General features: G+C 39.0%; 1 protein-coding gene across 5 annotated transcripts in view; it reads right to left on the reverse strand.

Moving 5' to 3' along the window:
• The window catches only part of DGKI (diacylglycerol kinase iota), a 508,012-nt gene that overhangs the window by 178,260 nt on the left and 305,355 nt on the right, over positions 1 to 24,397 (reverse strand). For all 5 annotated transcript variants that reach the window (XM_088832644.1, XM_088832652.1, XM_055421328.2 and 2 more), the window contains 3 exons: positions 23,107 to 23,169; positions 18,474 to 18,547; positions 16,367 to 16,478 (listed from right to left, as the gene is read on the reverse strand). In XM_088832644.1, the coding sequence (XP_088688770.1) occupies positions 16,367 to 16,478; positions 18,474 to 18,547; positions 23,107 to 23,169 (249 nt within the window). The remainder of the gene's footprint in view (positions 1 to 16,366; positions 16,479 to 18,473; positions 18,548 to 23,106; positions 23,170 to 24,397) is intronic.

Here is a 24,397-nt window from a genome sequence, read left to right on the forward strand (position 1 = left end):
TCACGGCATCCAGTTCCATCACTTCATGGCAGATAGATGGGGAAACAGTGGCTGACTTTATTTTTCTGGGCTCCAAAATCACTGCAGATGCTGACTGCAGCCATGAAATTAAAAGACGCTTACTCCTTGGAAGGAAAGTTATAACCAACCTAGACAGCATATTAAAAAGCAGAGACATTACTTTGCCAACAAAGGTCTGTCAAGTCAAGGCTATGGTTTTCCCAGTGGTCATGTATGGATGTGAGAGCTGGACTATAAAGAGAGCTGAGTGCCGAAGAATTGACACTTTTGAACTGTGGTGTTCGAGAAGACTCTCAAGAGTCCCGTGGACTGCAAGGAGATCCAACCAGTCCATCCTAAAGGAGATCAGTCCTGGGGGTTCATTGGAAGGACTGATGTTGAAGCTGAAACTACAATATTTTGGCCACCTCATGTGAAGAGCTGACTCATTTGAAAAGACCCTGATGCTGGGAAAGATTTAGGGTGGGAAGAGAAGGGGATGACAGAGGATGAGATGGTTGGATGGCATCACCGACTCGATGGACATGAGTTTGAGTGAACTCCGGGAGCTGGTGATGGACAGGGAGGCCTGGAATGCTGTGATTCATGGGGTCGCAAAGAGTTGGACACGACTGAGTGACTGAACTGAACTGAACACATCCTATTGATTTTTTCTTTTTAACACTAGCCTAGTAGCATCTATCCCTTACATTAGACTTAGTAGAATATGATGCTAAAACAGTATCAGCTAAGTCACAATAAAACAAAAACCAGACTCCATACAACACATCATCTCTCCAGCATATAATCAATCATACTAGACAAAGAAGCAATAAAATGTGGTCCATGATGAAGAAAACATGTTTGAAATGACCACTAAATTGATTTAAGAGCAAACTGGACAGCGTAAAAAAGAAACGGTCTGTAAACATGAAAACAGAATAACAGAAATGATTTAATCTGAAAAACAAGAGATGAAATTTTCCAGGATCTGTGAGACAACAGCAGGCAATCTTTGGTACACATAATTGAATACCAGGAGGAGTGGAAAATGATGGAACAGAAAACACATAGATGAAAATACTCCAAATCTATGGAAAAAAGTCAAACTTCAGTTCCAGAAAAGATCAATGAACCTAACACAGGATAAATACAAAGAAAATCATGTGGAAGTTAGAATGATGCCCACCACAACCACCACCCAGAAAAAGATGCCTATATTTTAATGCCCAGAAACTATGAAAACTTCCAAGGAAAAGGGTCCTTTCTGGTATGATTAAATCAAGGATGTTGAGATAGGAGATTATTTTGGATTATCTGAGGAAGGGGCCCCCAATGTCTTCACAAGGTCCTTACAAACAAAGGAGGGAGGCCCAAGAGTCAGAGGACAAGGCGTGAGCATAGAAGCGGAGTTCAGAGTGAGGCAGGGCCGTAAGCCAGGGGACTCAGAACACCTCGACAAGTGGAGGAAGACAGGGAACTGGGTCCTTTCAGGAGTCTCTGCAGGAAACACAGCCCAACCACCCACTTTAGACTTCTGATCTCCCACACTCTATGAATAAACGTGTGTGGTCTTAAGTCACTCTCTGTGGTAATTTGTTTACAGCAGTGACAGAAAAGCAAAATAAACACAGAGAGGCTTAAAAACAAGACAAATCTAAAAATCAGAGAAAAAAGATACACTACACGCAAGGAAACAGTGATACAGATGGTAACTGGCTGTTCATCCCTAAAACACGGAGGTCAGAAGAAAGTGAAACAACATATTGAGAGTGCCAAAGCGACTTCCTTGGTGGTACAGTGGATAGGAATCCACCATCAATGCAGGGCACACGGGTTCGATTCCTGGTCTGGGAAGATCCCACATGCTGCAGAGCAACTGAGCCCGTGTGCCACAGCTACTGAATCCATGTGCCTAGAGTCTGTGCTCCACAACAAGAGAAGCCGCTGCAATGAGAAGCCCTCACGCCACAACTAGAGAAAGTTCTCAGAGCAAGGAAGACCCAGCACAGCCAAAAACAAAGTATTAAAAAGAAGAAATAAAGTGCTTGAACATGCCAGAAAAGAAACTAGTCAATCCAGTATTCTATAGTCATAAAAATATATTTTTTAAAAAATGAGGATAAAATAAAGACACTTCAGAAAAATTAAATATGAAATTATTTACTGCCAAGAGAACTGTCCTAAAAGAAATGCTAAAGGAAATCTTTCTATCTCAAGCAAAATGACACTAGATGAAATCTGATCAATAGAAAGAAGTGACGAAAGCTGGAAATGGTGAATATGTGGGTACACATAACAGACTGTGAACTGTTGTTTCATTTCTAAATTTCTTCAAAATAATAATGAAAGCAAAAATATTAATACTGAAATGTGGGGTGTATATGTATTTCAAATGGTAGCACGTTAAAAAAAAACTAGTACAAAGTAAGGGAGATAAAAATGGAATTATAAGAGAAAAAGGTCTGTAACATATTACTTTTATCAAGAATAAAGGAGGGGATTTTACAGACATTAAAAGAATAAAAAGAGAACATTATGAACAACTTTATGCCAACAGACTTAACATTTTCTATGAGGTGGACAAATTCCTTGAAAAATACAGCTTACCAACTGACTGAATAAGAAATATAAAATGTGAGTAATTCTACGTCTACTCTTGCCTCAAGAGAAATATCAAGCTCTGAGAATTAAATTCTATGAAATGCTTAAGGGAAAAAATAATACCAATCTCATACAAATCTTTCAAAAACCAGACATTTCCTATCTCAATTTATGGGGGCCAACATAACCTTGATACCAAGACCCATAAAGGATATTACAAGAAAATAAATGTATAGACTAGTATCTTTCATACACATAATCACAAAAACACTTAACAAAATACTAGTAAACTGAATTCAGCATATTAAAAAATGATGATACATCAAGTGAGGTTTATCTTGAAAATTCAAGATTAGTAATTTTTTAAAAAATCAGTGGAATCTGTGATATAAAGAAAGCAAAGGAGAAAATTACATCACTTCCATATATACCAAAAAAAGAGCATTTGATAAAATACATCACTCATTTGTGATTTTAAAAAAACTCTCAGAAAACTGTTCATAGAATCATAATTACTTAATTACATAAAGGGTTTTTCATATCTAATGAAACAATGAATGCTCCCTCCTACAATCAGGAATAAGGCAAGCATGTTCATTTTTACCTCTGTTACACAATATATTGCCAACTCATTCACTAAGGCAAGAAAAATAAAAGCTGTGGGGTTTCCCTGGTAGCTCAGATGGTAAAGAATCTGCCCACAGTGTGGGAGACCCAGGTTTGATCCCTGGGTCAGGAAGATCCCCTGGAGAAGGAAATGGCAACCTACTCCAGCATTTTTGCCTGGAAAATCCCATGGACAGAGGACCCTGGTGGACCCCTGTCCATGGTGTCGCAAAGAGTCAGACACGACTGAGTGACTAACACCCCAAGGAAATAATAAAACTTGTCCCTATTTACAAACCACTCAATTAGGTCAGAAAAACCCAAAGAATATATCAAAAACTACTAGAATTAATGAGTGAATTTAGCAAAGTTGCAAGACAAATATCTACACATGTGTACACATACATATGTTATTTCTATGTATTAGCAATAATGTACATGTGAAATTTAAAATAATACTACTTAAATAGTATAAAATACTTAGGAATGAATTTAACAAAAGGCATGCAAAGACCTGAAAACTGCACTGAAACTACAAAAGACTGCTAAGAGAAATTAAAGAACACCTAAATAAATGGAGAAATATACCATGTTTATAGATTGGAACATTCAATAAAGTTAATATGCCAATTCTTCCTAAATTTATCTATAGACTCAATTGATCTATAGACTCAGGCAATCCCAATTAAAATCAAAACATTTTTTCTGTATATAGTAACTGATTCTAAAATCTGTATACAATCAAAAGATGTATAATCACTAAAATACTCAGAAAAACAGAGTGAAAAGATTTATATTACCAGGTTGAAGACTTAAAAGAAATCTATAGCAATCAAAACAGTATGGAAGTGGCATAGGATCAACAAATCAATGAAACAAAATAGAGTTTAGAAAAAGACTCACATGCAATCAAGAGGCAAAAGCTCCAAGGCAATTCTATAGAAAATTATTGAAATTCTACACAAAAGAAAAGAATCTATAGGCAATTCTATAGAAAAGGAAAGTCTATTTCACAAATAGTACTGGAAAAAAAAAAACTGGATATATATTTTAAAGACAGGAATCAGTTCAGTTCAGTCACTTAGTCGTATCCAACTCTTTGGAACCCCAAGAACTGCAGCACGCCAGGCCTCCCTGTCCATCACCAACTCTTGGAGTCCACCCAAACCCATGTCCATTGAGTTGGCAATGCCATCCAACCATCTCATCCTCTGTCATCCCCTTCTCCTCCTGCCCTCAATCCTTCCCAGCATCAGGGTCTTTTCAAATGAGTCACCTCTCAGCATCAGGTGGCCAAAGTATTGGAGTTTCAGCTTCAACATCAGTCCTTCCAATGAACAACCAGGACTGATCTCCTTTAGGATGGACTGGTTGGATCTCCTTGCAGTCCAAGGGATTCTCAAGAGTCTTCTCCAACACCACAGTCCAAAAGCATCAGTTCTTCAGTGGGAATAAGATTCTTTTATTTCATCTCTAATGTTATTAAGAAACTTGCAAAGTTTTGGATAATTTTATTTTTAAAAATGAATCTTGAAGCTACTTTACAGAATATACAAGAATTTGAGCTGAATCACACACTTATACATAAAAGCTAAAATTGTAAATCTTCAAGAAGAAAACAAAGAATATTTTCCCAACCTTTCCTGGAGTAGGCAAAGATTTCTTAAGGACCCAAAAGGCTCTAACATGAAATATGCCTACATCATAAAACTGAAATTTGTAAGAATGTTTAAACTTCTTCCCATCAAAAGAAACATTAAAAAATTTTTAAATAAGCAGACTATATTTGCACTAAACATATGCCAAAAGACTTGTGTATAAGTACCTGCAGATTCAATGTGATCCCTGTCAAATTACCAATGGCAGTTTTCACAGAACTAGAACAAAAAATTTCACAATTCATATGGAAACACAAAAGACCCTGAATAGCCAAAGCAGTCTTAAGAAACAAGAATGGAGCTGGAGGAATCAACCCTCCTGACTTCGGATTATACAAAGCTATAGTCATCAAGACAGTATGGTACTGGCACAAAAGCAGAAATATAGACCAATGGAATAAGATAGAAAGCCCAGAAATAAACCCATGCACCTATGGGTACCTTATTTTTGACAAAGAAGGCAAGAATATACAATGGGACAAAGACAGCCTCTTCAATAAATGGTGCTGGGAAAACTGGACAGCTACATGTAAAAGAATGAAATTAGAACACTTCCTAACACCATACATAAAGATAAGCTCAAAAATAAACTCAAAATTTTCCTCAAAATTTTTTAGAGGAAAACATAGGCAGAACACTTGATGATATAAATCAAAGCAAGATCCTCTATGACCCATCTCCTAGAGTAACGGAAATAAAAACAAAAGTAAACAAGTGGGACCTGATTAAACTTAAAAGCTTTTGCACAGCAAAAGAAACTATAAACAAGGTGAAAAGACAACCTGCAGAATGGGAGAAAATAAGAGCAAATGAAACAACAGAAAAAGGATTAATTTCCAAAATATATAAGCAGCTCATATAATTCAATATCAGAAAAACAACCCAATCAAAAAGTGGGAAAAAGACCTAAACAGATATTTCTCCGAAGACAACATACAGATGGCTAACAAACACATGAAAAGACACTCAACATCACTCATTATTAGAGAAATGCAAATCAAACCACAATGAGATATCACCTCACACTGGTCAGAATGGTCACCATCAACAAGTCTATAAACAATAAATCCTGCAGAAGGTGTGGAGAAAACAGAACGCTCTTGCACTGTTGGTAGGAATGTAAGTTGATACAGCCAGTACGGAAGACAGTATGGAGATTCCTTAGGAATAAAACCACCATATGATCCAGCAATCCCACTCCTAGGCATATACCCTGAGGAAACCAAAACTGAAAAACACACATGTATCTCATTGTTCATTGAAGTGCTATTTACAATAGCTAGAACATGGAAGCAACCTAGATGTTCATCGACAGATGAATGGATAAAGAAGCTGTGGTACATACACACAATGGAATATTACTCAGCCACAAAAAGGAATGCCTTTGAATCAGTTCTAATGAGGTGGATGAACCTAGAACCTATTCTACAGAGTGAAGTAAGTCAGAAAGAGAAAGATCAATATCCTACTCTAACACACATACATGGAATCTAGAAAAATGGTACTGAAGAATTTACTTAAAGGCGGCAATGGAGAAACATACGTAGAGAACAGACTTATGAGGGGAGGAGAGGGTGAGATGAATGCAAAGAGTAGCATAGAAACTTACATTACCATATGTAAAATAGATAGCCAACTGGAATTTTCTGTATGGCTCAGGAAACTCAAACAGGGGCTGGGTATCAACCTAGAGGGGTGGGATGGGGAGGAAGATGGGATGGAGTTTCAAAGGGGAAGAGATATAGGTATACCTATGGCTGATTCAAGATGAGATTTGACAGAAAACAGCAAAATTCTGTAAAGCAATTATCCTTCAATAAAAAATAAATTTAAAAATGATAATAAAATAAATAGTGCCTGTAATTCAACAATAAAAGATAAACATGCCCATCAAAATATGCAAAAAACAGACTTCTTAAAAAACCAAAAAGACATAAAAGGTAATGATAAAGATAACATGCCTTACTCTCAGTTTTTGTTGGACATAACTGACTATATAAAACATACATAATTTCTTTCTTTCTGGGATGTAATTTCATCCTCTCATTCTGCTTCACCAAGTGTAGTATTATAATAGCTTTTGTCTCTAAACATGAACACTTTTCAGCACCTGTTGGGTATTAAATTCCTATCACTTCTCATCAGGTATTCTTATACATTGCTGTCAGGCAAGTAAACAGTATAAAATTTCTAGAAAGAAGCTTTATAATTTGTATTAAGAGACTTTAAATGTTTATGGCATTGGATCAGTAATTCTCTCCTGGGGATATGGCAGAAGAAAATAATTTAAAATGTAAAATGAGGTTTATGAACATCATGTTAATTACAAGAGTTTTTAAAACCACCAAACATCCAGAAACCTAAAGGTTCCATAAAGTGCTTCATGATGGAATAATTATTACATAAATTGAGAAATATTTACAGAATGAAAGAGTAGGATTTTACTTATGATTCCATATATATTTAAAAACATGGAAATAAGGCAATTGAAAGGAAGTACTTCAAAATATAAATACAGTTCATTATGGATCATGTAATTATGACATATTTTTACTTTTATACTTACAAATGTTACCAAAATAAATGAAAATATTACCTTTTTCTTTAAAAGAAATATCTGGTATGTGTATAACTTCAACTTTGGGAAATTTCTCTTTGTAACCTTTCTTACCTTTTGCTTTTCTAATTTATAAATACAAAAGAGCCTACATATTTTAATTTTGATTAACAAAAAGAGAGCTGTCTATGCTTTCTTTAAAGTTCAGGAGGCTGAAATCTTTGGATTGCATACCATGTAGCAAATTAGGCTCCCAATTCCTCAATCTGAATAATGCTTTGAACAGTCTTGAAAAGTTTTAGATTACTTAGAAACAGACTCAACATGAAAGAACCTTCACAGCTATAATGGCAGAAAATTGTGACAGAAATAAATACATCTTACAATGTCTGAATACAGTCTGTTCAGTTCAGTTGCTCAGCTGTGTCCAGCTCTTTGTGACCCCATGGACTGCACACCAGGCTTCCCCATCTATCACCAACTCCCAGAGATTACTCAAACTCATGTCCATCAAGTCAGTGATGCCATCCAACCATCGCATCCTCTGTCGTCCCCTTCTCCTCACGCCTTCAGTCTTTCCCAGCATCAGGGTCTTTTCAAATGAGTTATTTCTTTGCCAAATGAGTTATTTCAGGTGGCCAAAGTATTGGACTTCAGCTTCAGCATCAGCCTTTCCAATGAATATTCAGGACTGATTTCATTTAGGAGGGACTGCTTGGATCTCCCTGCAGTCCAAGGGACTCTCAAGAGTCTTCGGCAACACCACAGTTTAAAAGCATCAATTCTTCGGTGCTCAGCTTTCTTTATAGTCCAACTCTCACATCCATATGTGACTACTGGAAAAACCATAGCTTTGACTAGGCGGACTTCTGTTGGCAAAGTAATGTCTCTGCTTTTTAATATGCTGTCTAGGTTGGTTATAACTTTTCTTTCAAGGAGCAAGCGTCTTTTAATTTCATGGCTGCACTCACCAACTGCAGTGATTTTGGAGCCCCCAAAAATAGTCTGTCACTATTTCCATTGTTTCCCCATCTATTTGCCATGAAGTGATGAGACTGGAAGCCATGATCTTAGTTTTCTGAATGTTGAGTTTTAAGCCAACTTTTTCACTCTCCTCTTTCCCTTTCATCAAGAGGTTTTTTTCATTCTTCTTCCAATTCTGCCTTAACAGCAGTATCATCTACATATCTGAGGTTATTGATATTTCTCCCAGCAATCTTGATTCCAGTTTGTGTTTCATCCACTCCGACATTTCACATGATGTACTCCGCATGTAAGTTAAATAAGCAGGATGACAATGTACAGCCTTGACATACTCCTTTCCCTCTTTGAAACCAGTCTGTTGTTCCATGTTCAGTTCTAACTGTTGCTTCCTGACCTGCATACAGATTTCTAAGGAGGCAGGTCATTCCCTGTCTTGACTGGTCTGGCATTCCCATCTCTTGAAGAATTTTTCACAGTTTGTTGTGATCCACACAGTCAAAGACTTTTTGGCATAGTCAATAAAGCAGAAGTAGATGTTTTTCTGGAACTCTCTTGCTTTTCCAATGATCCAGCACATGTTCGCAGTTTGATCTCTGGTTCCTCTGACTTTTCTAAAACCAGCTTGAACGTCTGGAATTTCATGGTGCACGCATTGTCGAAGCCTGGCTTGGAGAATTTTGATCATTACTTTGCTAGCATGTGTGATGAGTGCAACTGTGCAGTAGTTTGAGCATTCTTTGGCATTGCTTTTCTTTAGGACTGGAATGAAAACTGACCTTTTCCAGTCCTGTGGCCACTGCTGAGTTTTTCTAATTTGCTAGCATATTGAGTGTAGCACTTTCACAGATCTTTTTTCACAAATCTTTTAGGATTTGAAATAGCTCAACTGGAATTCCATCACTTCCACTAGCTTTGTTTGTAGTGATGCTTCCTAAGGCCCACTTGACTTCACATTCCAGGACGTATGGCTCTAAGTGAGTGATCACATCATCGTGATTATCTGGGTCCTGAAGATCTTTTTTGTATAGTTCTTCTGTGCATTCTTGCCACCTCTTCTTAATATATTCTGCTTCTGTTAGGTCCATACCATTTCTGTCCTTTATTGTGCCCTTCTTAGCATGAAATGTTCCCTTGGTATCTCTAATTTTCTTGAAGAGATCTCTAGTCTTTCCCATTCTATTGTTTTCCTCTATTTCTTTGCACTGATCACTGAGGAAAGCTTTCTTATCTCTCCTTGCTATTCTTTGGAACTCTGCATTCAAATGGGTATATCTTTCCTTTTCTCCTTTGCCTTTCACTTTTCTTCTTCTCACAGCTATTTGTAAGGCCTCCCCAGACAGCCATTTTGCTTTTTTGTATTTCTTTTTCTTGGGATGGTCTTGATCACTGCCTCCCGCACAATGTCACAAACCTCCATCCATAGTTCTTCAGGCACTTTGTCTATCAGATCTAATCCCTTGAATCTATTTGGCATTTGCACTCAATAATCGTAAAGGATTTGATTTAGGTCATACCTGAATAGTCTAGTGGTTTTCCCTACTTTCTTCAATTTAAGTCTGAATTTGGCAATAAGGAGTTCATGATCTGAGCCACAGTCAGCTCCCAGTCTTGTTTTTGCTGATTGTATAGAGCTTCTCCATCTAGAAATAAATACATCTTACAATGTCTGATTATGGTCTGAATGAAATCCAAAAAGGTAACTGGATTACCGAGCACCCAGTGAAGAATCATTTTAATTAATAGAAATGCAATTCAACCAGTAAAATGAACTGAATACTTCTGTCTTGAAATGTTCAATTATAAGATAAAGAGTCTAAAAGAAATAATCTTTTCTCCCATTCTCGTAATTCTATTTCAAATTTCTCTTAAAGGGTCACTCTGAATATTTTATATACACAAAAACAGATGTACTTTTACCCAAATAACTACATTGTTCTCTTTATAAAATCATCTTACACAGATGTGTGTTTTCAAATAATTTACCTTCTCAGAAATGTAATCAATATAATTACAAGGAATGTGAAATTTAAGGACTGAAAATAAAGCACTTCCATTATTGAGTAAAAAAATACATGGTGTCTGCCCTATGGATAAGTAAGTAAGTGTTAGTCACTCAGTTGTGTCTGACTCTTTGTGATCCCATGGACTGTAGCCCTCCAGGCTCCTCTGTCCATGAGATTCTCTGGGCAAGAACACTGGAGTGAATTGCCAGTCCCTTCTCCAAGGGATCTCCCCAACCCAGTGATTGAACCCACGTCTCCTGGTAAAGAATTGCAGGCAGATTCTTTACCATCTAAGCCGCCAGGGAAGCCCATGTTATATGGATAGTAACAACAACTCGAAACTCATATACATCAATATTGATGTATATGAGTATTGAGATGTTGTTTTTGATGCTCAATTGCTAAGTCATATCTGATTCTTTGCGACCCTATGGACTACTGCACGCCAGGCTTCCCTGTCCTTCACTATCTCCTGGAGTTTGCTCAAACTCATGTCTTTGAGTCTGTGATGCCACCTAACCATCTCATCCCCTGCCACCCCCTTCTCCTCCTACCCTCAATCTTTCTCAGCATCAGGGTTTTTTCCAATGAGTCGACTCTTCACATCAGGTGGTCAAAGTATTGGAGCTTGAGTAACATTATTAAATTACATGGGATGTTCAAAACTGTGCAGTTTAATCTACATTTAATAATTTTACAATTTCATGTTCTCTATACAAACTCCTATCTATTCTTTTTCTCCTTTACCCACTCATGACAGGATTGGAGAGATAGAAAGATAGAGAAAGATAGAGACAGAATATTAAACACCTCTCCCAACCTAGTGAGTTCTCCTGGGTTCCAAGCATACATTTCAAACTGCACATTTGTATATCTTCTTAGATGTCTCACAGGGATTTCAATTTTAACTTACATGAAACAGAGTTCATTTTTGACACTTTTATTCTTCTTTTATATTTTCTCTCTCATATAATACTGTCACCTTTACTCAATGGCCTATGCTGGCCACCCACCCCTTTTTCACCCTCAAGATAAGCCCCTATCCCTTCATCAACCCCTTCTGTCTTCATCATCAGTTTCTTTATTCAGGCTGTCAGATATTCTCATCTCTTCACCTGTACTTTGGTACCAACATCCTGATTTGTCCATCTGTCCCCAGAAGTGGAGATTCTCGTCACTTTCACACTGACATCCAGATAACTTTTCTGAGCAACTAATCCAATCCTGTCTCATGCCATCAGCTGCAAACTCCCCGTAACAGTTAAAACAACAATTTTTTAAAAAAATCTAACTCTTTCTGCCCTTCATTCACCATCTGCATCACCACTCCACTCTGAGCCACCACTGGTCCTCCCGGTTCCCATGTTCTCTTAAGCTGATGCCTCCATGGGAGTGGCCACTTGGCAGTCTCACCCATAAAGACTCCAGTCTGTAAACATGCATCTCCTTTCTGTTCTCATTCCGCAGCCCTTTCCCCCAGAATTTATTACCTCAGCCTGTGATTGCTCGTTTCCTTCCTCCCCTCCCTCCCAGCGCTGGACTGTGGGCACCCTGAGGACACTGCTTTTCTATTGGTTCATTTTGTACCTGTTTTATCGTCAAGTGTCACTTATGGATTCAATAACTACTTGTGGTTGCAACAACTATTCAATAAATATTTATGAGTGACACTAAATGAATGAAAGCAGTGAGATGTTTTAAATAAATATTGCCTAGCATTTACCAAATCCCTACTAATTAGAGACCAAGCCACATTGCCCATATTTCCCAAATGCTGCATGGCCTTTAATGATCCAACCTCAGAAGTTACATAGCATCAATTCCACTGTACTCTATTCACCAAGTATTTGTAAGCCCACATAGAGTCAAGGGGTTATACAGACTTAAACCCTTGTTGGGAGAAATTCCCAAAATCTGATGCCACAGTCACTGGACACTAAGGAAATAAATTACTTTGAAAATACATAAATAAAAGACTTGCTTGTCCTGCTTCTCTGAAACAAACTGTATAATTAAGTAATCAAAGAGTGTGTGCTCAGTCATCTCTAACTCTTGCAATCCCATGAACTGGAGACTGCTAGGCTCTTCTGTCTGTGGAATTTTTCAGGCAAGAATACTGAAGCAGGTTGCCATTTCCTACTCCAGGGGATCTTTCTGACCCAAGGATCGAACTCACATTTCTTGTGTCACCTTTATTAGCAGGAGGATTCTTTACCACTCTGCCACCTGGGAAACCCCAAAAGTTGGGGCACATGGGCTTAGCTGCTCGGAGGCATTTGAGATCTTCCCAGATCAGGGATCAAATCTGTGTCTCCTGTTTGACAGGTAGATTCTTAACCACTGAGCCACCAGGGAAGCCCCAACCAAGCAGTAGGTGTAGGAAAAACTTCTCCTTATAGAAACACCCCAGTTAACAAATGAAGAAAAGAGTCAGAATATCACTGCTGTGCAATCCCTGATGATTCCTGGATCCTGACACTGATCATCAAAGACTATTATCGAGAGAGAGAGAAAAAGAACCAGACATTACATGCCCTCCTTTGAAAGAAAAACACTACTTACAAAAGAGATTTGGAGAAATATGTGTCGGATGAATCTATATCCAAGTATCAACTTAGCGAAAACAGGTAAAAGAGAAGAGCACATTATTGAGACTCTGTGGACATGATCAGCACAGTTCAGACTCAGGGAAACTTCACCAAACAACCTGGTCTCTTTAACAGATAAATGAAAAAAAAAAAAAGAAAAGAGAGAGATGGGTGCTACAAAGACTTAAGAGTCATAACAACTAATCGCCGCAAATGTATTTTATTTGAATCCTGATGAAAATGAACAGAGACAGAGAAAACCAATTAAATCCGCAAGACAATTAGAAATTGAGCACTGAATAGATATTTAGTAATATTAAGATGCTATTGTTTTTGAGATGGTATGACTGTGTTCATAAAAGGAAGTCTTATTTTTAATTCAGAAATATTTATGGGTAAAATTATATAATGTCTTAGATTTAGTTCAAAATAATGTAAGAGAGGAGGCCATAGATGGAGACAGAAATAAGACTGCGCATGAATTGATAATAGGTTAAGTGACACCTGCCAATGCAGGAGACATAAGAGACATGGGTTCAATTCCTGGGTTGGGAAGAGCCCCTGGAGAAGGGCACAGCACAGCAACCCATTCCAGTATTCTTGCCTGGAGAATCCCATGGGCAGAGGAGTCTGGAGGGCTACAGTCCATATGGTCGCAGAAAGTGAAGCCACTTTCCACACACTCATGCATGAGGCTAGGTGACAGTGAATGAGAGTTCAATGTGCTGTCAGTTTCTCCAGTGAACTTTTCCCATTACAAATATTTATTTTGAAACACACTTTACTGATGCCCCAAAGTCAAAACTCCTAGGTAAATTGTCGAATGCACTTTGTGATATCACCCCTGCCTGCCTCTCCAGGACCATCTGCATCACTTTCGCTTTTCACCTATTTTTAAGCTACATAAAACTGACTGTAGTCGGCGCAGAAGACTACGCTCTCTCAAACTAGCAAGTGTCTGTGCATTTCCCTTTTCCAAGAATGCCAAGTCCCATTCTTCTTCACCTGGCAAAATTCATTCATCCCGTCACATTTCTCATTGCCACTTACAAGTCAGGCTCTCTGCTGTGGACCGGGATACACTAGACTGATGGATACAAGCCACCTGCCATTCCCACCCGATACTCCACCCCTTCCCTGGCCTCTTCCCTGCCCTGTGAAACTGACCCAGTTAGACTGTTTAATGGCTGGAGAGCGAGAACTGTACTGATGTCTCCAGCTCTCTCCCTGACAGGCTGGCACAGGATGACTGCTTTCACTTAGCAAACACTACTCCTACCAGGCGGTCCTTTCTAAGTCATTCTTTTTCTGACTGCTTCCTTGCCTTCGCATCTTCAGCTCAGGAATACCCCACCATCCATTGTCACTTCTCATAAATCTAGTGCACTACTTGTAAGAATCCATCCATTAAATTGTCCTCTAATTACCCAGTTTCACTCTGCCTTCTCCTTCTTGTTCAGACTTTAATTATAAAACTGTAAGCAGAAACAACCCATACCAAAGAAAGACTTCTAAAAAGAATCTAACACAGATATAGACTGAAAAGTTATATAAGATGAAGTGGTAAAGAACATTTAAGATAAGTAGCATATGCAATGGTCCTGTGGTTCAAAGAAGCAAAGGATGTCCAGTGCTATAGTTGACTTGAGAGGCAACAAGCTAGAAAGCATAGAGGGCAGTGGTAAAGGATGGAGATTTGGAAAGAAACTCAATTTTGCAGTAAAGGTTTAATTTGTGATCTTGAGAGTAATGGGAAAGTGTCTCACATTCTCCCTGCCCTCACAGGCCTAGGTAAGGGATCATCTTCTTTCAGCCATTCCTTGCCAACCTTCTACAGCACAGCCAGGACTAGGAAACTCTCATGGCAAAAAATTCAATACATGTTCACTGGATTAGGGAATAAATGAATGAGCAAAATAACACACGACCAGGTTTGTGACTTTCTTGGGCACCTCCAAACATTCTTCCCTGCACATACCCTAACTGGACTTATTCCTTTTTGCTCTGGGCTGAGTCTTTATCTATAATTAACATAAAGACTTTTGGAGAGAAGAGTTACATACGAGCTATGTACGATCTTGAAAATTAGATTATTCCCAGACCAATCTTTTACATTTAATGACCATTTCATTCTAGACACATCAAATGTAATGAGCAACATCACCATCTCAGGAGATGGACATTCTTTTCATAATCACAAGAGTTTATTCTGTTAAATCTCACCAATTCAAGGTGATGGAGGAAAAGTCACTTGAAATCCATAAGATGGATGAAAGAGAGAGTTGTTTTAGGTTGTTTAGAACAAGAAATACAACCTTCTAGCCTTGAGATATAACAGCACGAACTAAGTGCTAGCCAAATGCAAGAAGAAGCTTTATTTTCATTTGCTTTACAAACTGATAGTATGGCTGATCTATATCTGATAAAATGATACGCAAAATTTTTAATTAGTTTCTTTATCATTCAATAATAAGTTAAAACACGAGGCTAAAACCTGCTTGCGATTGACCTTATTCTATACACTTACTTGTCTAATGCCAGGAACCAAAATTAAAATGCAAGGTGATCTCAAAACTGGCAAGTGAATATTCATTAATGTCATGGAAGTCTTTCTATATTCAGATATTCTGTGATAATGGAGATGTCCATCTTATGCTTAAGTGGGCAAAATGGAGAAGAATGCAAATGACCATGTTCTTTTTTATCTAAACTTGAGTCCTCCATGAACCAACAAAGTAGTAAACAGCAAGATTTCTACATCAATGTTGGGATATGTTTGTGGCATAATGTTATATAATTAATACATAAACTTTGCATTTCATTCTGATAGAAAATATCAGGAAAAGTAACAAATAATATGCATTTACCTTTGAAGTTCAAACAAATATGCATCAACTATTTTTAGTGACACAAAGAATGACTTTTTGCTTTTGTCTTCCCCTAGCAACTCTACCGGAGAAGGCAATGGCAAGCCACTCCAGTACTCTTGCCTAGAAAATCCCACGGATGGAGGAGCCTGGTAGGCTGTAGTCCGTGGGGTCGCTAAGGGTCAGACACGACTGAGCGACTTCACTTTCACTTTTCACTTTCACACATTGGAGAAGGAAATGGCAACCCACTCCAGTGTTCTTGCCTGGAGAGTCCCAGGGACGGGGGAGCCTGGTGGGCTTCCGTCTATGGGGTCACACAGAGTCGGACACGACTGAAGTGACTTAGCAGTAGCAGTAGCAGCAGCAACTCTACATTGCATACAGTTTCTAAATTGATAAGCCAGGAGACAACATTATACCAAAATCTTGTAAAATGAATAAACTCTCACTGTGACTAAAACTCAATTTACTTCAATAAAACAGATGTATTGCTCACCAAAGATGCCATGGTGAATCCAATGACTTCAATATAACCATCATCATGACGCTGAGGTTCAAAGTCATGGTGATCTCCTGGGTTCCCCCAGGGCATTGTGCCAGCACAATATCTGCAAGAGAAGAGTAAAATCAGAGTTTGTGCCAGTCTTCTCATGATCATCATCAGGTACTAATTTATAGTTTGATCTGATGTTGATTTCAAAAAAGAATGGCTTTCTACTCTTGGTTCATGTCTTCCAATAGAAAAGAAAATGGGTTTATCTCCTTCCCCTCCAAGTATCAATTTATGAAAATGGGTCAAAATTCGACAACAAAAGCATCCCATGTCCAACTTTCTACTAATTCATTATTTATCAACGTTTTATGTTTAAATTTTTATCAGAGGATAGTTGTTTTATAATGTTGTGCTAGTTTCTACAGTACAGCAAAGAGAATCAGCTATAGTTTACATCCATCCCCTCTTTTTTTCCCTTGGACTTCAAAGAGATCAAACCAGTCAATCCTAAAGAAAATCAATTCTGAATACTCATTAAAAGGACTGATGCTGAAGCTCCAATACTTGGGCCACCTGATAGGAAGAGTTGACTCATGAGAAAAGACCCTGATGCTGGGAAAGATTGAAGGCAGAAGGAGAAGGGGACGACAGAGGATGAGATGGTTGGACGGCATCACTGACTCAATGGACATGAGTGTGAGCAAGCTCTGGGAGATGGTGAAGGACAGGGAAGCGTGGTGTGCTGCAGTCCATGGGGTCACAAAGAGTCAGACACGACTGCGTGATGAACAACAGCAATCCCCTCTTTTTTAGATCACCACAGAGCTTTAAGTAGAGTCCCCTGTGGCATACAGTAGACTCTCATTAGTTATCTCTTTTATACATAGTATCAATAGTGTGTGTGTGTGTGTGTGTGTTTCTTACTCTATAATTCACATAGGCCTACTTTCCATGACATTCCATGAGTTATCAATAGGTGGTTTCAGAATTTGGTCTTGGAGGGAGACATATACATGCCAGTAAGAGAGGAAAAGAGAATCGAGGTGGGGAAGCCCCGGCAGTAAGTACATAATTAAGACAGTGAGCACCCCAGGATGGGGGAACAGCAACTGCAGACAGAGTGAAAACAGGGTGACGCAAAGACGGGAGGTCAGAAAGCGAAGGGGAAGCCAGGGAGCTGAAAAGTGGAGTCAACAAAGCCCAGAGGGGAGACTGGGGAGGGGCAAGAAGAGTAAGGCGAGGAAAAGAAAACTAAAGCAAGCTAAGGAACAATGCTTCCTGAGAATCTGGGCCCCTTACTTCAACGACTAAGAGGAAAATACTTCTGGAATAGGTTGTAAGGGGCTAAACTGAGCACGGCCAAAAGTCATCAGGAGACTATGCTTTCCCAGACATACATTTACATACACTTCGCATTTCAACCAAATTCAGTCTAAATAGAACTTACTTGTGGATTTTTGTGCCTGAGTTGTCTGGTTGGCAAATAACAAAGAGTCAGGGATCCATCCCTTTCAAATCTTGGCTCGGGAGCCTAGAATCTAAATTTAAGCCCACTGAGAAATGTGCTTATTTTCAGACTAGTTAATCTTAAATACCCCTTTCTCCTGAGGTATATAATAGCACCAAAGAAAGCTGACATTCTGGCTAGAAAATGCTGCTCTAATTGATCCTATTTTTTCAAAGCAATCATCTGGCAACGATTTTGCATGAATTCCAAGCTGAAATCAGGCTGGAAGGTTTCCTAATGGCTTTTGGGAAACTAAGAACACGTATTTATTCAAGTCCATCATTCTTTGGGAGGGTGACAGGGTGGAGGGGTCAGTAATTGAGAATTACATTAAAATGTCTCAGTCCAGAGGGCTGCCTGGGCTTCTTAAGGATGGCTAAGTATTCACCATGCATGCTATACCACATACATGAAAAAATACTACAGAGTACATTAAACAAGCAAGTAGGAGAAAAAATGTTCAGGCCTGGAGACTCTTAATAAGTCATTAAAATAACTATTTTTCATCACTTGTACCTGGAAATTTTCCATCATGAAAGCAGAGAACCTTAGGTCAAACAGAGTTCACATCAAACCAAGGAAGACTATAAGAACAGGGCTTACCTGGGTATATTTAAAAATACTATACACTGGAACTTCAGTTCCTGGATCTTTGGGGTAAGATCGGTCCCATCACACTGCAACAATCAAAGCAGAAAAAGCAAGGGTTTTGAAGCAGGTTCAAGTCTATGAGCCAACTTAGCTGACAAGGGCAGATATCAAAGTCTTACCCTTGCCCTTGTCTCTTGCTGACATGGATGGCCATTACTGCGACTGAAAATTTATTCTAACTTTCCCAGCTCCAGAGTTCAGGGCTTGGTTTTGCTTTGACTTCATGTAAAAACAAAGCTGCCATTTGACCAAAATGTTTTTCTCCAGTCTCACAATCCAAGGAACTCTCATTATTCTTAACCTTGGACTGTGATTAAAGACTTAGGCTTGTAGTATCAACATTAAAAGACTTAGGTAGGTAAGTAGGTTTAGTCACTAAGTTGTGTCTGACTTTTGCGACCCTATGGACTGTAGCCCACTAGGCTCCTCTGTCCATGGGATTTCCCAGACAAGAATACTGAAGTGGGTTGCCATTTTCTTCTCCAGGAAATCTTCCTGACCTAGGGATCGAACCCGGGTCTCCTGCATTGCAGGCAGACTCTTTACCAACTGAGCCACCAGGGATTGCAAGATATTGAATATAGTTTCCTGTACTATACAGTAAATCCTTAAAAGAGAAGGCAATGGCAAGCCACTCCAGTACTCTTGCCTAGAAAATCCCATGGATGGAGGAGCCTGGTAGGCTGCAGTCCGTGGGGTCGCTAAGGGTCGGACACGACTGAGCGACTTTACTTTCACACATTGGAGAGGGAGATGTCAACCCACTCCAGTGTTCTTGCCTGGAGAATCCCAGGGACGGGGGAGCCTGGTGGACTTCCGTCTATGGGGTCACACAGAGTCGGACACAACTGAAGTGACTTAGCAGTAGCAAAAGAATAAAAGGACAAAGCCTCAAGTTGAGGCAGTAGTAATCTCTACCACCATCATCTGATTCAAAATAGTCATGCATATGACCACTTATTTTTCTTGCTTTTTGAGATAATTTGTCTTTTGAAAATGTTCAATGTAATATTTTGAAAGTGGTTTGAAAGGAATATATCCTGCATTTTTTTCCCTAACTATTATAAACTAGCATTATCTCCATTAGTGATTTGCTCTTATCAGTGTGATCTCTTATAGATTGCAACTGGTCTTCTGAGATGAACCACTTCCTTGGTTCTAGATGTGACTTTGGGTTTCAAGGGTCTAAGGCTGGCTTGGCCTCAATACCTTTGTGTGTGGTTTCCCTGACCCACCTGGGGCTTCACTGGTGGCTCAGATGGTAAAGAATCTGCCTGCAATGCAGGAGACCTGGGTTCAATCCCTGGATGAGGAAAATCCTTTGGAGAGGGAATGGCTACCCACTCCAGTATTCTTGCCTAGAGAATTCCATGGACAGAGCCACCTGGTGGGCTACAGTCCATGGGTCATAGAGTCAGACACGACCGAGCAACTAGCACTTTCACTTTGCCTGACTGGTTAGTGCTTTCCTCAAGAGCATCCTCTGACTGATCAAGGAAGAGGCTTTTTGTTTCCCTTTCTAATTTCCCACTGGTGACAAATGCCGAAAGATGAGGACTCTGGTCAGGACTCTAGGCCTCTGTATAAAGCCTGCTTTTTATCTGCTCTCCTCACACCCTCATCACAGAATGGACCCCATCTGCACCCCCCGTCTTCTCCTTGGGAGACAGGGTTAAAGCATTCCCAAGATCCTTGCAAATTTCTGAAGTTTTCTTCAGAGGGACTTGCAATCCAGGTTACGATGACTCTGCTAGCCATCAAGGTTGTCGCATTCTCCTCCTCCCAGCTGATCTTAACGCAGCCTCGTTTTCATAAGCATTCTCAAAAACTTTTTCTGGGAAATCTTATAATCCTAAATAAGCAAAATATTCTCTAATGTTATTTAGATTGGAATGAAGTTCTAGACATTAATTGAAGGTGTTCTCACAACACTTTCAAAATCCTAAACACACATAAGTTCTCCCAATTTAAGGACTTGAGTTGATAGATGGCTGTACCAGTGAAGAAAAAATATGGACGTCTTAAATGATCAAAACTGAGTGTTGTAAGCAACTAAAACTTTCCAAAAAAAAAAAAAAACCAGCATGGGATACCTTAATAGTATGCAAAGCAGCACTGTTGCATTATAGCAAAAAATCTATACTTACATATTACTCTATTCAGAACAGAATTAATTTTTTTTTTAATTTTCTACTTTTTCCTCCTGAAAAAAACATAGTGATTCTGGAAACTTGGCAAATTCTATGAGTATGCACGCCTTACAATATTTTACAAAATCTTCCTATGTATTAGTACATTTAAACTTCACAACTCTTTAGGACCACAGTTTTCAACTTTCTCCCTACCTCAAACACACAAAGGAAAATATTTCCATACAAAAATGTCTTCCTGTGTACAAGCTCACATGTGGATGAATCGAAACAAGAAGAACACATGTGAAGTAGAACAAAAGAAGGATGTATGTAGGTTTTTGTTACTATCCTCTGGGTGTATATATATGTGTGTGTGTATCACCGACTCGATGGACATGAGTTTGAGTGAACTCCGGGAGTTGGTGATGGACAGGGAGGCCTGGCGTGCTGTGATTCATGGGGTCGCGGAGAGTCAGACACGACTGAGCGACTGAACTGAACTGATATATAGTATTTGTGCACATATGTTATATTTCTGTGAGATTAGATTATTAACTATTACACCAGAAACACTGACTTCACCCCGTGGCAAAGATAAGATAGCCTGCTGTTATGTGTACATCTATTTGCTCTGACTTCCCATCTTTTCGGTCTCACTTTTAGTGACGGAATTGTAGAAACACCCTTGTATATTTCTGTGTCATAGCACAGTGGTATCTGTTGCTTCAAATGCATGTGCTTTTTAGTCATATAGACAGACCTCATAAACATAGACCTAGGACTGAATCCCAATTGTTAAGACTTAATTTCTACTTTTTTTTTTTTTCTATCTTCATAAATAAAAGATGATTACACAGACCAATACACCTGGAATATTATACTTACTGGCTGATATCAAACCTTTTCTAAGTTTCCGGCTGCCACTTTGGCCTCTCTGCAGGCTTTTTTTAATCCCTGCTCTGTGGCCACCCATGCCTGAGCCATTTCTCAACAGGAGGACTGCCAGATGGGGGAGAAAAGCTCTCCAGTGGTGTGGAGACACACAGAGTTTAATTTCCTCCCCGCTGGGTTAGACACTGAACACCATTCAATACAGCCACTGCCCGCCACTCACTGGATCTCCGGACAGGTGCTACAATGTTCCCAATAATGAAAAATACTGGGAGAAGAAGGAAAGTTTATTTTTGGCTGTTTGCAGGCACCACAGAAGAAACAGGATAGTCTCAGGCAAGGTTGCTGCTACTTAAATAACCATCGTTTTATCAAAATTAAGATCTTCACAGTTTAATGGACTATGTCTCTTTCTCCTATCTAGATTTAAAAAGGCAATATTCCAGTTTTCAAGAGCTGCTACGACTAAAGGATACTAGCTTTTCATTAGCATTTTATGAGAACTGAAACATCTGAAAGTGATGTCAAAGGCTGTTAGTGGTAATGTCTTTGTTTCAAATGATTTAGGAGATTTGTGTCTCCTATATGGTTTATTGGTGTCAAGAAAATTGAATATTTATCTTAGGCTCCTCTGTATTCCTCTATAAATCCATTAGTTTAAGGTCATATATTTTTCTCTGCTTGCATGTATACCTTTTATCCTACCCCCTTCTGTCACAAACGCTATTCTTTATCTATTCCACAATAAATCCAAGCATTGCTGTATTCTCATTTCTTTTTCCTCATCTGTATATTTTTCTCTTTCATGTTTCACTTTACTTATACAGGTATGTGCAACAAAGTCATGTTCATTCCCTCATTCAACCTGTGTACTTCAAGGAAACACTATCTTTCTTAATAATTAATGATATGCTATTTTGAAATATGTCTCTTAGAGAAAAAATGACTTCCCATCTCCCTTGCCTCCAAGATGAGTATCCCCCAACTTGGGATAGAGATTCAGAAGGAAACAGCAGCCAAAAAAACTCCTAAGTGGTAAGGGACCTTGACCAGGCTAGAGAGTAAGTGACCACAAAAATAATAAAATCAAAATGTTTTTCTAAAATGAAGACTCTTCAGATAGCCTGGGAATAAAGCTAGTTGTTTGGTGAACAACTATTTCTACTTCAAGATCCAGCTCAACAGCCTTGCTTTGATGACTTCCCTGACTACATCAGGGGCAGTTTGCATTTCTCCTTTTGGGCCACCAGCACAGGACACAAACAGTTGAATAGCAACATTTACTCTATTGTTCTGCCATGAGTTAGGTGGCCTTCAGCATGACCAAACCGTGAGTTTTTTCAGGAGCAAAATCCATCCATCTTATTTAACTTCATCCTCAGTTCAGTGCCCAACACATAACTGAATGCTCCTAAATGTTGGCTGAACGCACCACACTCAATTCGGTTCAAGTTCTATGCAGTCCGCTGATTAAGTACATAAACTGGTATTTGGGGTTTGTGTTAGGGACATGATATTTACATTCAAAGGGAAATGAGTCAACCAACACATGCAATACTTACAACAACTTTAACATGTTTGGATAAATCTCTAGAGCTTCTCTGTAGGAAATCAGAAAAAGCTGCCTATACCACAAGGAAAGAAAGAAAAAAAAAAAATGCTTCATTACACAGTTATGCCAAAGCCCCGCTTCTATGTGATAGATAGGTCCTAGGAATTCTGAGTTATGCAAAAATACAAAATATAAAACAAATTCTCTAGAGTAAAGTAGTGCAGAGGCTGTCAAGTTGAAATCTTTCTCTTTGTTTTCAAACTGCAACTTATAATAAAATTTAAGATAGCAGTAGGAGAGATAAAATGTAGGTAATTTCAAGGGTCAGTTTGGAGATCTGATGTCCTTTCCTGACCTTCCTGTTTATCCAGTAGATGCTGATAAAATCTTTAACTCTCCACTGAGACTGTCTTGCTTCACCTCTTTTTAACTTCAGTCCCCTCTATCCAGTGGTATAAACTTAAGCCACACTTTAAAAATCAGTATTTTGGAGGGCCCCCCATTTTTTTTTCTTTCTAGCCATTCACATCCAGGGGTGTCCCTGAGAAGAAGAAGTAAAAAGAAGAGTGCCCTTTTATCACATATATGCTTCCATGAAAAAAACTCTCCATGGTCTCTTAATTTTGCATCTAAATGTCAATGCATAGGATACATACCCTTGTGAAAACTACATTCTTACCCAAGACTTGCTGTACATCTTTCAGTCTACCTAATTTTCCAGTTCTCTAGGGCATCGCCGACTCTGTGGACATGAGTTTGAGTGAACTCCGGGAGTTGGTGATGGACAGGGAGGCCTGGCTTGCTGTGATTCATGGGGTCGCGGAGAGTCAGACACGACTGAGCAACTGAACTGAACTGAACTGAACTGAGCTTGACTTTGATGTTTGTTTTTCACACCACTTCTTGAATATCATTCCCACTCAGCGTCAGGGCTTTAAAGTTCAAAGATAATGAACTCTCTGCCGACTTAAGAAATATACCCTTACTTTTATTCTTCAACCAACACATTAAGCATTAACTATATATAAATGTAGGGCTTCCCGGGTGGTGCAGTGGTAGAAAATCTGTCTGCAATGCAGGAGACCTGGGTTCAATCCCTGGGTTGGGAAGATCCCCTGGAGAAGGAAATGGCAACCTATTCCAGTATTCTTGCCTGGAGAATCCCATGGACAGAGGAGCCTGGCAGGCGACATTCCTTGGGGTCGCAAAAAGTTGGACGTGACTGAGCACACACACATATACACAGACACACAAGTAAACATCTGTGATGTGTATGTAATTATTAGTATAGTATATTAGCA

Source organism: Moschus berezovskii, chromosome 3 (genome assembly GCF_049115385.1).
Source record: "Moschus berezovskii isolate FMDL1 chromosome 3, NW_MosBer_1.0, whole genome shotgun sequence".
Taxonomy (NCBI): domain Eukaryota; kingdom Metazoa; phylum Chordata; class Mammalia; order Artiodactyla; family Moschidae; genus Moschus; species Moschus berezovskii.